The 16,620-nt window shown below is 46.6% G+C and overlaps 1 protein-coding gene across 1 annotated transcript in view; it reads right to left on the reverse strand.

Annotated features, from left to right (window-relative positions):
* Positions 1–16,620, reverse strand: part of Adcy9 (adenylate cyclase 9) — a 46,426-nt gene that overhangs the window by 16,941 nt on the left and 12,865 nt on the right. The window contains exons 3-6 of the mRNA XM_028760768.1: positions 11,991–12,095; positions 10,826–11,043; positions 6,263–6,365; positions 3,346–3,554 (exon numbers count right to left, since the gene is read on the reverse strand). Of these exons, the coding sequence (XP_028616601.1) occupies positions 3,346–3,554; positions 6,263–6,365; positions 10,826–11,043; positions 11,991–12,095 (635 nt within the window). The remainder of the gene's footprint in view (positions 1–3,345; positions 3,555–6,262; positions 6,366–10,825; positions 11,044–11,990; positions 12,096–16,620) is intronic.

Consider the following 16,620-nt stretch of genomic DNA (forward strand, 5'->3'; position numbering starts at 1 on the left):
CAGGCACAGAGCACATGTGTGGAGAGTACACACAGGCACAGAGCACATGTGTGGAGAGTACACACAGCCACAGAGCACAGGTGTGGAGAGTACGCACAGGCACAGACACAGGTGTGGAGAATACACACAAGCACAGAGCACAGGTTTGGAGAGTACACACAGGCACAGACACAGGTGTGGAGAATACACACAAGCACAGACATAGGTGTGGAGAGTACACACAGGCACAGAGCACAGGTGTGGAGAGTACACACAGGCACAGGTGTGTGGAGAGTACACACAGGCACAGAGCACAGGTGTGGAGAGTACACACAGGCATAGGTGTGTGGAGAGTATTCACAGGCACAGGAGTTCTTTTGGGTGACATAAATGTTGTAAATTATATTGTGATAATATTTTCTACAACTCAGATATAAATGAGGTAGAGGGTAGAGATAGAGGTAGAGGTAGAGGGTAGAGGTAGAGGGTAGAGGTAGAGGTAGAGGGTAGAGGGTAGAGGTAGAGGGTAGAGGGTAGAGGTAGAGGTAGAGGTAGAGGGTAGAGGGTAGAGGGTAGAGGTAGAGGTAGAGGGTAGAGGTAGAGGGTAGAGGTAGAGGGTAGAGGGTAGAGGTAGAGGTAGAGGTAGAGGGTAGAGGCAGAGGTAGAGGTAGAAGGTAGAGGGTAGAGGGTAGAGCGTAGAGGCAGAGGCAGAGGCAGAGGCAGAGGCAGAGGCAGAGGTAGAGGTAGAGGTAGATATATTTACAGTGCCAGGACCCTGACTGCACCTCTATCCTCATCCACAACCACGGAGTTATTTGCCTAATTGAGCGAGCTCGTTTTGTTGCATGTGAACGCTCACAATAAACTCATTTTGTTTTCAATTTTTATTTCAGAGGCTTTGTCTCACACAGCTCAGACCAGCCTCAAAGTTACTTTGTTGCCAAGTAGAACCTTTAACTTGTGATCTTTCAGCCTTTACTCTCCAGTGTTTGAGATAACAGGTATCATGACAGTGTTCAGCTACATGCTCCTTTATATAGGAAAAACAATCCAGATATAGTGGGCGCAGGGCTGAAACATCAGTTACTCAAGAGGCTGAGGCAGGAAAAGCAGAAGTTCAAAGCCAGCCTGGGCTACAGAGTGAGTTCAAGGCCTGCATGGGCTACAGACTGAATTCAACGTCAGCCTGGGCTACTAGAGAGACTCTGTCTCAAAAGAAAAATAAAGTGGGGATGTGTCTATCTGGTAGTATGATACTTGCCTAGCACATGAGAGAACATAAGTTCAATCCCAGCACTGCCGAACAACACACACGAAAGAAGGAGAAAGAGCATTTAGAGGCCAAGGTGGTTCTTGGCTTGGGTTCTCCAGAAGTTGATTCTGGTGAGACTGTGTTAGGGAGTGGAAACTGGATGTAGGTGAGTGGGGACTGGAACAGGAAGGTTGTTTGCTGTGGGCAGGGCTTGATTCTGAAAGAGAATTTAAGGGAAGGTGCAGACACATCATTTCAGCTAGGGTAGAAGGTAGACTTTGCTGTGTGGGGGGGAACTGAAAGATTGTGGGTGAGAAAGGAGAAAGCCCACCCCAAAGGAAGAAAAGATAAAATGTGGAAGTCTCGGGGCCAGATCTAAGCTGTTCTGTTGGTGCTGTTGTGTTTATTTGTTTGTTTTTCTGCATTGGGGTGTTGAGTGGAAGTAGCAGAAACACACAGATGAGGCACTTCTTGCCATTTCTGTCTTAGCTCCTGGAGGCAATAATCAGGGGACTGTACTAGGCTCGGTACAGTGTAAGGACCCACAGTCACAGTAGCCAGGAGGCAGGCATGGATTGGGACAGGTGTTCATGAAAATGAAGTTCTGGACACCTACACCTAAAGGAGAGAGCTATGGTCTTCCCAGAGCCTTGGGCTGGCCTTTTGTCTACTTAAAACATTTATTTTGCTATCCCATAGGTCATTGCCCTGCTCAGTCATCGTCAGAGAGGCTCTCTCCTGAAATGCAAGGGAACACAGAGACCTAAACCAGACAATGTGAAGAGAGTCAGAGACCTCAAAGCACTCAGTCCTAAATGAGATGTCTTTATGAAACTCTCCCTCAGAGGTCACGGAGCTGTGTAGAAGATGGGGTGGGAAGACTAAGATCCAGAGGGGTAGATGATCCCTCCAGAACAGTGTCTTCCAGATCCAACAGGACTGATGCACACATGAACTCACAGAGACTGTGGCAGTGTGCACAGGCCTGCACAGGTCCAAGCCAGATGAGGTCCCAAAGCTGAGAGGGGAAGTGGACACGAGCTCTTATCTAACCAAGAAGCTATCTGCAGTTGACAACTGCTTGCCAAGGAAATATTTTCTCTAACGGAGTCTCACTAGGTATGTAAGTCACACCTACAGGTACGCCCCATGCCCAGCAGCATATGGACAACACAAAACAAACTCAATGTTTTCACATTTCTTGTGCTTTTTTTTCTTTCTTTTTAACTATTCCTTTTTGGGCTGTTTGTTAGCTAAAGAAAGAGGGGGAAAAGGCTAGGAGCTGGATGGGTGGGGGGTGGGGATCCAGGAGGAGCTGAGGGACTGAAAACTGCAATCAGAATATATTATATAAAAATTATTTTCAATTAAGAAAATAAAATGGGCTGGGTTGTCTTTATATGACTGAGTGGTACCAACTTGATACACTATAGATTTAATTATATCCTTGTCACAGATGTGATCAATACTCCGTCCCACTCTTTAGGCTTTTTTCTCGTTCCATGTTAGGCTATTTTGCTTGTTTTCAGACAGGGTCTTGTGTAGCTAAGGTGGCCTTGAGCTTGCTAAGCAGCCAAGGTGGCTTTGAACTTTTGATCTTCCTGCCTGCATCTCCCAAGTGCTGGATTACAGGTGTGTGCCACCATCCCAGGCTTCAATAATATTCTATGTAACACAACATGTAACACATCTATAAAGTCCAGTTTATCTGTTTTTCTTGTTGCTTGCACATTTGGTGTCTTATATAAGTACTGCCTATTCCAAACTCATAAACTGACACAACTTCCTCAATTGGGCTAGGCTGGCCCTTAGGTGAGCAGAGGCTTGCTCTCTGCTGCTGTCTGTCATGTAATCCCGTTACACCTCTTTTTCCCTTTCTTCCTGAATTTCTCATTTCTCCTTTTAATCTCTAATTTAGATTTGGCATCAGTTGGGCTGCAGGGCGGCTGCCCCTCTAGTGTGCCGCCTGTGTGGAGTGAAGGGCAGTGCCCTGAAATGGGGTGGGAGGAAATGAAGGCCCCTGTGCTGGTTAATCAGTCTTGTCATTAACCATGGGGCCAGAAGAGGGAGCTAGAGGCTAACATTGGAGAGCCACTTCTACAACTGGGGCATACCTGATGGACACTATGAGGGAAAGCACCTCCAGCAGCAGGTCTGCACCAAAGACGGCCAGGGCAGCCGGTGGGGGAGGGGTGGCGGTGGCTCCATACTTTAGGAAGCAGGTGATGGAGAGAATCAGGAACACCGTGGTTGACAGAAACACATCCAGAAGGGAGCTGAAGGTTGCACTGGCGAAAGTCTTCACAGGAGAATTCTTTATGACCTGTTTAGAACAGGAGAGGATGGAATGCACTGACCTGTCCTCAGATGGCTAGGGAGTGCAGTGTGGAGTGTCCAGACCAGGCAGAAGCTGGTATGGCTGGTTCACACGGGCCATCCCCTCACTACTGCCGCATTTAAAGTTGAGAAACTTGCCTAGGGTCACACAGCAATGGACTGTAAGTCAGTAGCCTCTCACACACATTAGCATAGTCCAGGAGAACACATCTGGGAATGCAGTGGGAAGGCAACAGGTGATGGGGGCTTCCAGGGAATGGATGGATGAGAGAGCGTCACCAGAAGACAGTAAGCAGCAGTAGCTGAGGAAAGCTGTTGTATGTGAAATGAGAGTATACAACCTTTATCAGGAGAGCCTTCCCAGGCTGGAGGGAAGGCTCAGGGTTAAGAGTACTTGTTGTTCTTCCAGAGGACCTGGACGTGACTTCCAGCACAGGCATGGTGGTTCAAAATAATCCATAACTTCAGTCCCCAGGGATCTAATACCCTCTTCTGTCCTCTATGGGCACCAGGCACACTTGTGGTGCACATGCATACATGAAGGCAAAGCACACGTGAAATCAAAAGCAAATGAACTCTATGTATCTTTTAAGGGTGAAAGCCCGTGTGGGTATGCTCTGGGCTGGCTGGGTGCAGGGCGGGCATGACACAAAGCGTGAAGGGGAGGGCAGCCTGATGATGGGATAGAAACAGGGTACTGTGTGAGGTTTACTAAAGAGGCACATGCATGTTGTCAGGGAATTTGGGAGAAGGAAAGTGCTATCAGGTGATGTGTCCAAAACACGACCATCTGTAGGCCTTCCAGAGAGGCGCCATCTCAGTCAGAGTTCTCCACAGCAGATAGAGGAAGAGGTGACACAGTTCCTGCATGTCGATGGAGGCCCAGAGTGGCTATCCTAGAGAACACAGGATGTGAAGCCAGAGTGGGCTGCCACCAGATGAACTGACTCCCAAGTGCACCCCAGGCCTGTCTCAGGAGGAAGATACAGAATGCCAAGCCTGGGGCCGTGGTCAAAAAGGGATATGACAAACTGCTGACAGGAGCTTCAAGACTCAGGGACGAAGGAGGCTGGAGGTCTGTGAGAGGGAGAGGCTGTGACTGCCCTCAGTTTAGGACAACTTCCTTTCAGGCCAAACTGGTTCTAGTTCCTCAGCCTTCAACAGATCTGGGGGGGCTGGAGAGATGGCTCAGCGGTTAAGAGCACTGACTGGTCTTCCAGAGGTCCTGAGTTCAAATCCCAGCAACCACATGGTGGCTTACAACCATCCGTAATAAGATTCGATGCCCTCTTCTGGTGTGTCTGAAGACAGCTACAGTGTACTCATAAGTAAAATAAATAAATCTTAAAAAAAAAAAAAAAACAGATCTGGGGAAAACGGGAAAAGTCAGGCCTTGGCCTTGGGAAATGAGAGGGCTGGTTAGCCCCAACGGCAAGCCTGAACTCACCTGAGCAAGATGGGCACAGGGTAGAGACGAGACCTCCTACTCATCCATGGAATTCAGAGGCTCTGAGGATGACCGTGGGCCTGGTCCTAACTTGAGGTCCCCTAAAAAGACCTAAGATCTTGGAGGGGAGGCTGCCACAGTGACCTCCTCTGCACAGGCACATTACTCTCTTTCTGGGGATCTAAGGAACATTCTAGCAAGTAGTCAGGGCTTGGGCAGAGAAGACTCAGGACAGCCAGTGGGGGTGGGCTGGGGGCGGATTTCTTTCTCACTTGAATGCCCAGGTTTCTCAACTTTCCCAACCCCTAGTCTTGCATTAGGCAAGTGCCAGCGGGACTCATGGTTGGAATGGTATTTACTGTCCGGTGGGAGATGAACAATGCAGCAGTTCTAACCACACAAAGCAAACAGCCATAGCTTGTACACCATGGTCTCTCTGGGTAATGGCCTAGACAGAACAGACATAAAGCCCTGCCAATGAGCAAGTGAAATCTGAGTGGACGCTCTCTTGGTCCAGGGTCAAGTGATGGTGCACTTTGGGCTCTGGAACACTCAGGTCAGGTAGGGGCTAAGGGAGAGAATGCTGGGACCTGCTACCTAGAGTGCCAACCAGGCTCCAGGTTCTTCCATCCACTCCTTTCAAGCACCCCTGATGAATATGACTGTGGGTGGCTGTGATGGGATTTAAACAACACAGAAACAGAGAGCTGAGTGCTAGGTTCAGAAACCGCATGGGGTTCCACTATGGGGTACACACAAAGGATAAAGAAGACACAGGGGAGTAAAAGACAGCTGGGTTCTAGGGGGGAAATGATGGATAAGCTGAGAGGAAAGCTAGCTCCCTTAACTCAAGGGAGTTAAGACAATGGTATGATCGGGGGAATGTGAACTCCACATTATGAATGGAGGTACAGACCTCATGATATCAGGAGAGAAGTGTCACTCAAAAGCCCAGAACAAGTGTGAATTGGCATCCTTCCAGGGCTAGGAGAGCAGTTAGAAGACCAGAAGTACCAGCTATGGAGGAGACAATCTGGCAGGGGCATGCCCTGGCTTTAAGATAATGGACCATAAAAGCCTTGGATTTTCTCCCTGGCAAAGATAGATTCACATCCAGTTCCAACACAAGGCTTCCTGGTTGTGGGAAATCAACATTGGCCTTCATTTTCCTGTTACTCGGTAAATCACGATCTCACAGTGTCCCATGAGACTGGGGCTTGTGCTGAGAGGCTGCAGTGAGAACATACCTCCTCCTGGTAGCTGCTTCTGTAGGATCGCTCCAGCTCCTGATCCAGGAAGTTCAGGCTGAACTGATTGATGGGTGGCTTGAAGAAATAATCTTTCATTAGGCTGGAAGACACAACCAGCAGAAACAGGCTCAGATGCCTCTCAGAGTACATACCAGTGAAGCTACCTCTGGAAATCACTATGTGGCAGGTGCTGCCTCCAGAGACATGCCTCTAGCAAGGTCCTTTTTGTCTAGACACAATCATCTGCTGTTTCCCTTCACTAGGGAGTGACCACTGTGCACGATCACCACACTCGTTAGACTGTGCTTCTGATTACATGGTCCGAGCATCCAGGATCAGAAGACAATGATGGCAGCTCTTTTATCCTGTGAGGTGATCTTTTCGGAAAACCAGCAGATCATGGTGCTGAGTGGACTTACAGAGATTTGGAGACTTTGAATGAAGGCAGTTCCAAAGGCTTTCTGTCATCCAGAATACTGAAAGTAATTATCCCTCAAATGTAACAAGCTGTAACTGGGAGATGGTGTTTGCAGATGGGGTAACTGTGGGGTTGCTGTCTAATATTCAGAGTGTAGGTGAGACTTGAAAATGATTATGCTCAACAATTTTAACAGCTGAGAAATCAAATCTGACTTACACAACTGTTGTATTCTTCTATGGACTGTCGGCAAATTGTACTATCCTTGTTACTATAGATTTAAGGGAATGCTGGTGTGATTTCAGAAGGCAAATACACGTATGGGTGTAATCTCTCTCTCACATATAGTAGCCTTTAGCCTGAAGTCATGTAAAACAGGGAAGGAGCCTCAAATGTGCCTGTCACATGGTTCATTCCTCCTTTTCTTGCTGCAGAATAGATTCTTTTCTGTGACAAATGTGCAATAACTTATGATGTTCTTAGATTCAAAAGAGGAAAAAATGTTCCCTCATGCTGGCTTCCTTTCCAAAGACAGAGAGGAAATGACAAGGCAGATGCTGGAGGAGTCTGGTGTTGGTATCGCAGCCGTCCAGTGGCAGGATCAACCCTGTTGAAGCTGCATGTCTCTTTCACAGTTAATATTGGGAATTTCTGCTTCTGGATCTCAGGGAAGAGTTAAAGCAACGCTGGGAGACACAAGACAGAGTGGCCAAGACGGCTGGAAAGAGGAGACATCCTTGGAAGAAGGGAAGACAGACAGACAGACAAGTAAGCTTCCCACCTTTTACCTTGGTTTTGTTTTCTCTGAAGACAAACATTAGTTAGCATCACAGCTGACCCTCTGATTTAAAAAAAAACAAACAAACAAACCTGCAACCCCAGCACTTGGAAGGCCAAGGCAGGGAGGTCATGGGCTTAAAGACACGTGGGCTATAAATAAGACTGGGATCAAGGAAGGGAAGGTGAAAGGAGGAGAGGAAAGAAGGGGGTGTGGAGAAGGGGATCTTGAATTTGTATCACTATGCCTGGCTCGAAAAAGCAGACTTAGAATGGCATTTAAAAAAAAAACCCTGGGCTGGAGAGATGGCTCAGTGGTTAAGAGCACTGACTGCACTTCCAGAGGTCCTGAGTTCAAATCCCAGCAACCACATGGTGGCTCACAACCATCTGTAATGAGATCTGATGCCCTCTTCTGGTGTGTCTGAAGACAGCTACAGTGTACTCATATATAATAAATAAATAAATCTTTAAAAAAAAAAACCCTAGGAATTAGGGATTGGAGAGATAGCTTAGGTTGTGTTCTTCTAGAGGACCCAGGTCCAGTTCCCAGCACCCACATGGTGGCTTACAATCATCCACTACTCCTGTTCCAGAGAATCTGATGTCCTCTTCTTAGCTACACACATGTGGTACACAACATACACAAGCAGAAAACATATTCATACAAATAAAATAATAAATATTAAAAATTTGAAGCTAACCTCCAAATATAGAAAATACAGGGTGACTACAGATAAAGAATGAGGTTATAAATCTCAGAAAAGCAAGAGGCAGGAAAGAGGAAGAAGTCCAGGTTCTGCATACAAACTGTTCTCACATCTAAGCATGACTCTTGAATTGCATCTTAATTGCACGTGACTGGTAGACCCCCCAAGCAGCCCAGTTAAAGCTAAAAGAGACCATTTGCTTTGAATCAGATAAGTGAACTGCTTGCCGAGACACTTAGCATTCTTCAAAGAGATATAATGACATTCAGATTTTCTAAGTGTCACACACAATGTCAACACAAACCAACATTGCTAGGCTTACAAAGAATTTGGAAAAACACAACTCCACGTAAAAGAAATGCAGTCACTGTAGATTCCCTGAAGACTCCAGAGAGTCGGGAGTAAGAAGACAGGGACTTATGATTCATGTAGTTGGACACACACAACAGCAAGGGCATGATTTACAAGAGGAGAGCCACAGGTATACATTGCAAGAGTTCGTTTAAAATGAAGTGATTTAACCGTCACTCGAAGCCCACAGAGAAGGCCTAAGGATGCTGTCCTAGTTAGCTTCAGCATCAACCTGCTATAACCCAGCATTATCTGAGGGAGTCTCACCTGGGGGAATTTACCAGATCAGACTAGCCTGTAGTCTTTACTGTTGACTGATGGAGACAGCCCAGGCCACTGTGGGCAGGGCCATCCTTGGGCCGGTGGTCCTAGAATGTATCAGGAAGACAGATAAATATGAACCTGGGAGCCAGCCAGTGAGCAGTGTCCTTCTACAGCTTCTGTTCCAGATTCCTGCCTTGAATTCCTGCTCTGGTTTCCCTCAATTGCGGATTGTGACTTGGAGAACGGAAACCAGAACAGCTATGTGCTTGTAGTTCCTGGAGCTACAACTGAACTGTGGTCTGGGCATCTAGCTAGAACAACAGAAAACTACTGAACATATAGATTATCAGAATAATCCTGTCGACCACCTGGACCTAACTTATGCTTACAGATCAGAGCAGTCTACAAATGAAAACAGTTGACTGTGCAGCACACTTTGCAAGGGCATATATCCTCACCAGCACATTGTGTGAGAACATAAAACAAGTCTCAGTTTAAAGGACTGAAACCACACAGAGCATGTGCTCGGACAATGGTGTTAAATTAGGTGTTAATAACACATCCCAAAAACATTCATTATGAAAAGGAGCCAGGGCACCTTAGAGAGCTCATTCCTAAGCTAGAGTAGGGAAAAGGAGTGAGCTCGGGACATCCTGCTGTGACATCAAACAAATGAGGGGTCACATCAAAAGGACCACTGGCCAGTCTTAAGGGGGTCAACCAGCCAGAGTCAAGCATTCGAGTGTTAAGCGCAAAGACAGACAGAACAGGAGTGTGCGAGGTGAGCTCAGGTTAACAACGGTGGGTAAAGCAGTAACCGGAAGGGAACCTCTTTAGAGTGGGTGCTACATACCAAGGGCAACATGCTGCAGATGCAATTCACCCCCTGAACCACCACAACAAAGATGGTTTCAGCCAAGGCTTGTCAAAAGAGGTTAACCCCAAGGAAGTCTGACAAGGAGTGGATCGTCCCACTGTCTATTAGTCATAGTGAAAAAAATAATAATTGTTTGGAGAAACTGGTAAAGCCTCACCCAGTGCAGATGCTATCGCTTACTAAGGACCAGTGGGTGTTGTATCCTCTGGCTGTGACAGACATCATTCCCATTAGGCCTGGCCAGAGAGACAGAACCTGAGTCTGAGGGGGGAATTCACAAAATCCAACATCCAAGTCTTTCTATAAATGTGAGCCTGGATGAGATTCTGGGCTGAGAGAGAGAGCGCTGCCAGTGACTTGATGGTCACTTGACAATTAAGACTTAATCAACATAGACTTAAGGCTAAAAAGAATATCCCCAAACACCTCGGATTTCACATTTGCACAACATAATTATTTTTAGGAGTTGACATATGAAGAGGTGATGAGCATACTGTATCCAACATACTTTGTTCAAATGGTTCAAAAAAACACAAAAAGAGAAAAGGGAGAAAGGAAAAAGGGCAGTTGGAGAGGGGAATGGGGGGGCAGAAATTAATGTTAAAATAAATATATACTGGGTTTGGCAGCACATGTGCCTGCTGGACCATGTTGGTTTCAAGTTCAAGGCCACACTGATCTACGTAGAAAGTTCCAGGCCCTCCAGGACTATACAGTGAGACCCTGAATTGGGGGACAGTAAATAAGAATGGAGTATGCTGATAAAAATATCACAAAACCCATTTCTTCATATGGCACCCAAACAATCAATTTTTTAAAAAATAGGGCAGGCAAGATGGCTTGGCAGGTAAAGGCATTTGTCAGCAAGCCTGACAGTCTGTGCTTGATCCTCGAATTGGCTTTTAAAAGCTGTCCTCTGACTTCCAATGTGCATTATACTAACATGCAGGGACACAAACACAAAAGAGAAATAATGATAAAGAAAATAAATACAATGCTAAAAGCGGGTATATCAGGCAGAATGTATAGTGAATTTCAAGTTTCATGTTACCTCAGAACAAAAATAAAGCAATACAACAACAGCAGACAGACAGCAGACACATGGATGAGATAGCTCAGGGAACCTGCAGACCCTGCCACTGCTGCGGGATGTGGGGCCTTACCTGTCTTCTTTGATGACATCAACAAAGTGGGCATCAGTTTTCTCACGGATGTTCTTGAACCTGAGTGGGAGGAGGGCTGACTGGTCCAAGCTCACACCAGCCCACCGTCCCTTCTCCTGCAGGATCTCACAGAGGGAGGTCTGACTGTTGGTGAGCTTCTCCTCTGCAGGAGGGCTCAGGAGTCCGTTCTGGGTTTTGGAGTTGGATCCTCCAGAAGCCTGCCTCAAGACAGAGGAAGGAGCACAGGGGGTGAAGTGGTCGCCAGGAGCACACCCGTTTGACACCCATCCTCCAGCATGCTGGGGCCTCCACTCCACATTCCACTTCTCCCCTAGCCCTGCTTTCCCAGAGGCTCTGCTTTGGGACAGGGCATGTCTGGGTGTTCGGCAGCCAGAAGAAAGAGGCTGTAGAACAGCCATGAAGTAAAGATGAGCTGAAGACAGAAGAGAGCTACAGGGAAGGCAGAGGAGGCTCCGGGACAGTTCCAGGGGAGGAAAACCCAGGCTCCTGGATGAAAGTGCCTGTGGCTGGGAAAGTCACCCATCTGAGTCCCCTGCAGATACTGGGAGATGCAGAAGGACAGACAGAGGCTCCCAAGGAAGCAGTTTGCAACGCCTCCCAGAGCTCTCTGTTCAGGCTCTACTTTCCACTCCAGTCCTGCCCTGGTCTCAAAGCCCTGGCTTCAAGCAGCCCCCGGCGGTCAGCTCTGCCTCAGGAGCCTCTCTCTTGGGTGCAGCCCTTACCTGGAGAGGCCCTTGGTCCTCTTTGCACCTCTGTATTCCACCATATACAAAGCCCAGCCCACAGCCCTCTAACACAAGCTTTTTGAACTGGCTGCCCCTAAAGAATCTCATCCAGTTCTATTTTATGTCAGTGGGCTCTAACCAGCCGTCCTGTTTGTTGCTGTTTTGTTCCTAAGTGCTGGGGATCAAACCCAGGGCCATATGCATGCACAACACATGCCCTGCCTCCACTACTGAGCTGACTCCCAGGCCCTCTGTCATCTTAGTTATTGGTCATTCTACCCCAAAGCCTAGAAGGTTTGGAATGCTATTACCTAAGAGGAGTTATTTTCAGATCTAAGAAGTTGACGAGACAGGAATGTCACCTTAGGTGGATGCGCCAGGAGAGGTACTGACAGGAACAACAGCCATGAGCTTGTTACCTTGGTGCTGGTCTTAGGCTCGTCTTGACAGCCATTTTGTACAGCTCCTCCTTCTGCACCAGCTTCAGATTTGGGAGCAAATGTGATTCCACAAGAAGGGCAAGTCTGAGAGAAAACAAAGGCCATAGAATATGCTTGGAAAATACCTCCATGATACAAGATCCAAGCCACTCAGGGTTATTACGGCCTGCTTGCCTATAAATGATAGAACCAAGTGCAAGGCTGACTGAACCACACAGGTTCAGGGAGACCCAAGCACAAACTGGTAAGATGAAATGGGAAACAAAAACCTTACATGAACTCAGAGTAGCGCATAGCCAAAAAGAAACACAAATCCCACTGGCTGATGGGTCAACCAACCATGGTGATTCAGCCATGGCACACAAACAAACCCTGGACACACTATGCTTTTTTTTTTTAAATTAAATTTGTTCTTTAACAATTTCATGTATATATATAGTACATTCTAATTATTCCCAACCTCACTCTTCTTTCTCCCTCCACTCCTGTCAAACCCGCACCTTCCTACAAATATCATTCCCATACTCCTCTATCTTTTTGATTTGTGACCCACTGAATTTATCTAGAACCATCTGTGTGAGCATCGGTTTGGAATTCCCCACTCCAACACAGAGGGAATATGAGTGTAGATGAAATTGAAGACAGTGACTCAGCCTCTTCCAGAACCTGTCAGGAGCCAGTAAGTTTAGCAGAGACGGGTCGAGTTCCATGAGCCCACCCCATCCATTACTGACTCCCGACAGAGCCAATACTGCGCATGTCTGATCCCAGTAATCAAGCTGCAGTGACTTGCAATAGCTGTGTCTACCTAGAAGAATGGCATCTCCTGTCCTTCTCCCTCTCTTTAAGCCCTTATGTTCCTTCTGCCCCATCTTCCACGATGTTCCCTGCATTTTGCAAAGGGTGTTACATATGTCTTGCTCAGGGCCTTTTTCTCAGTTTCCTGAGTGGCCATGAGTTCTGCATTCACTGATGTGCAGTTGAATCTGGCCCTCGGCTGCTTCTGCAACTTCCAACGTGTGCTATAGGACTCTGTTTACCTGGACGCCCTCCATCATGCTTTCTGAAAAGGCCAGGCATGGTGGTGAACAACTGTAATCCCAGAACTCGAGAGGCTGAGACAGGAGGATTATCACAAACAACAATAAAAATCAGATACAAAAGCTATGTACTCCATCTGAGAAGTTGTGAAATGCCCGGTAAAGGTAGTTCTAGAGAAAGACCAGTGATGGCTGCTGGGAGGGAAACAGTGATTGCTAACAGCTACTGTCTGTGCTGCAGACCAGTGTGCCCCCCTCTCAGCATGATTCCTACAGTGAAGGTGACAGGAGGTAGGGCCTTCAGCGGGTAATCAAGCAATGAGGACCTGCTCTTGTGAGCAGGATCATGGCCCTTATAAAAGGGAACCAATCAATTCCCTGGCCATTCCCAATCTGTGAGAAAGGGCCATGTATCTGTGAGCCAGGATCATATCCTCACTGGATATCAAATGTATTGGCTTCCAGAACAGTAATAACTTTTTTCCAAAATTACACTTATTTTTAATTATGCTTCTGTGTGCTTCTGGGTGGGTATGTGCACATGGGAGTAGTGTCTGAGGAAGCCAGTTGTCATCTGCCCAATTTGAGTGCTAGGAATTAAATCCAGCTCCTCTGTAAGAACTGTATGAGCCAGCATGGCAACAACTTCTTACCGTGAGTGTCCTCTGGTTGATGGATTTTTGTGACATCAGTTAACTAGAGGAAGATGGGTTTTCTTTTTCTTTTCTTTTCTTTAAAGGGGTCATGAAAATGTTCTGAAGTAACATGACAGTTTTATACCTTGCAAATACACTGTGAACTTAGATGATTAAAGGCTGGTTCTGTGATATATGGATCACATGTCACAGTGACAGATGAGTAGGCTAAGTGGACAATAGCTGAGGTGTATGAGCTCTCTTTGCTGGGCAGCTGGGTTGAAAACCAAGCTTGTAGGAATTAGCTGACCTAGGAAGACAAAGGCAATACTCAGTACAGACAGGTGCAGAAGAGGAAAGCTGTCACTTCCCCTCTCAGGAACCTTTGAGGCTCAGCTCAGTTACTCACAAACCCCCTGACTAAAATGACTTTACCTCAGGACCCTCCTGTGCAAGATGAAAGTGAAAACTTTTCTTGGAGAGATGCTTTAAGGATTAAATGGAGTGAGTATGTGCACATCTAACAGCTCCTGGGACTCACCATGTCCCCAACAGTCATTGCTATTGTCAGTGTGACACAGCAGACTAGGGATGGCGTGGCAATGGCCAGTTGCCAGTGAAGATGACTTCTTCTCAGTGAGAACTATTAAACACTAGGTTTAATCATGGAAAACAAGGTATTGTTGAAAAATTAAAAATAGCCTAAAGGCAAGAGTATGACCCAAATCCACATCTAATCCGAGGTCACAGGTCACCACTGCATGAAACGAAAGCATCAAGATTCTAAAGAGTTCTATAGTTTGGGAATCTGACATACTGCAGGCTGAATACCCATATTCATTTCAAAGATGGATGTGTGCATGCCAAAGTAGCTACTGTTTATTAAATAGCACATCTGAGCAAATACTAGCTCCCAGGTAAGGTCTGTGTATACCCTTTATTTTTAAGTTTCAATTTTGTGTGTGCATGTGTGTATGTGCACACATGTGCGCGCGCGTGTGTGTGTGTGTGTGTGTGTGTGTGTGTGCTGGGGAGCACATAGAAATCAAAGGACAGCTTCCTGGAGTTAGTTTTCTCCTTCTATTTTTAAGTGGGTTCTGGGGATCAAATTCAGGCTATGTGGCAAGCACTTTCCCCAGGGAGCATCTCGCTAATGTTGTACTTACACTATCAAACTGATGTCAACAAGACAGACTGCTCCATTGGTAAGTTAATACAATGACTTTTTTTTTTGAGATGGCATGTCATATATCTCAGGTTAGTCTTGAACTTATGTATCAAAGAACCACCTTGATTCTCCTCTTTCTACCTACCGACTGTTGGGATTGTGTCCATACACCACCACTCCAGCTATAGTGAAATAATTTAAAAACATCTTGTGGTACTGACTGAGTTAAAGTTCAAACATTTACTAATGGACAGGGTTATGAATCAGTGAAGTATTCCATACACAAGCATGAAGACTCTAGTCGATCCCCTGAACACACAGCTATTGTTGTTGTTTGTTTTGTTGATGTTTTAAAGCCAGGTATGGCCACGAGCACCTGTAATCCCAGCACTGGTGAAATAGAGACAGAAGGATCCCTGCGCCTTGTTGGCCATCTATTCTAGATGAACCAGGGAGCTCCTGGTTCAGTGAGAGACTGATTGTGTCTCATCAAGATGGGGGAATCACTGAAGGTGATACCCACCTCTGACCTACACACATGAACACACAAGCATACATGCATGCACACACACATACACACATATCACCCAATATCAATCACAAAGTGACCCTCTGAGCCTCCAGTGGAGGAATGAAGTAAATGGCCCCAAGGGAACTGGAGCTGTTCAGAAGGTGGCCTTGAGTCCCCGCTTCGGTACTAGTGCAGTGCCTAGCTTGTTCCTCCAGAGGGCACACTGAACATTTCACTAACCAAGTAGTTGACTAGGGAAGGACACAGCTTAGTGGGGACAGGAGTACCTTATGGTTTGAAAGACATTAACTTCATTCAAACCCCTGGTGCCAGGATCTTGAAACAGGAGTGTGAAACAGTACAAAGCTATTATTTCTCTGGCCACTTTTGAACATGGAGACTGGAGAAGAGCCACACGGCCTTCTTAGCTGGGCTGCACCAGAGGGACCTAGATCTGCATGCAGCAAACCATTTCACTGAACTCTAAAACGGAGATCTTTGCTAGTCTCTTTCTTTCTCGGCTACTTTCTTTTGGGGAGACTTTGTTGACTAGAAGTTTAGAATGAATGAAATTTCAATTTTTTCAGAAAAATCTACCTTCCTTGAGAGAGATACTCTTCTGTCTCCACACCCTATTCAGTGTGGGGCCCCTGTGTAGCATAGGCATTTGCTACACAATGGTGCGAGCTTTGCTTCTTTCTCTACAGCCCCAACAGCAATTTTCCTTTGACTATTTCTGTGGCCTAACTTCAATCTGAAGTTTTTGTTGAGCTGACCTTCCCCATTTACCGAGAATGTCCATCTCTCCCTCTGCAGCAGTTGGCATCTCCACCATTGCCAAGAACCTCCTACCTCCAACCCCGACAAGACCCTTCCCTATACACCTTGGGGGCACACCTCACTGTGGAGCATGTCACAGAATCACTGTCAAAATGACAACAGCTATGAGCTAGAGGTGTTTTTGCCAATCACACAGAGGCAGGCTTACAGTCTCGTCATGTACAAACGCAGGGATCCCTCCTGACCACATGGAGACTCTGCAAGCATGAGGACTCAGGTCTAGATCACTAGGGACACCTGCAAAGATAGCCTCAGTGTCTCCAGGGAATGCAGCAAAAAGTGACAGGACAACCAATGTCCTCTGCTGGCTGTCATACAAACACACACAGGAAACACATTCGTATACATGTGTATGCACCTGCATACACCACTTACACAGACACACACGCATGGGCACACGAACTCAAAGGAAAGA

Source organism: Grammomys surdaster, unplaced genomic scaffold (genome assembly GCF_004785775.1).
Source record: "Grammomys surdaster isolate TR1022 unplaced genomic scaffold, NIH_TR_1.0 126612, whole genome shotgun sequence".
Classification (NCBI taxonomy): Eukaryota; Metazoa; Chordata; class Mammalia; order Rodentia; family Muridae; genus Grammomys; species Grammomys surdaster.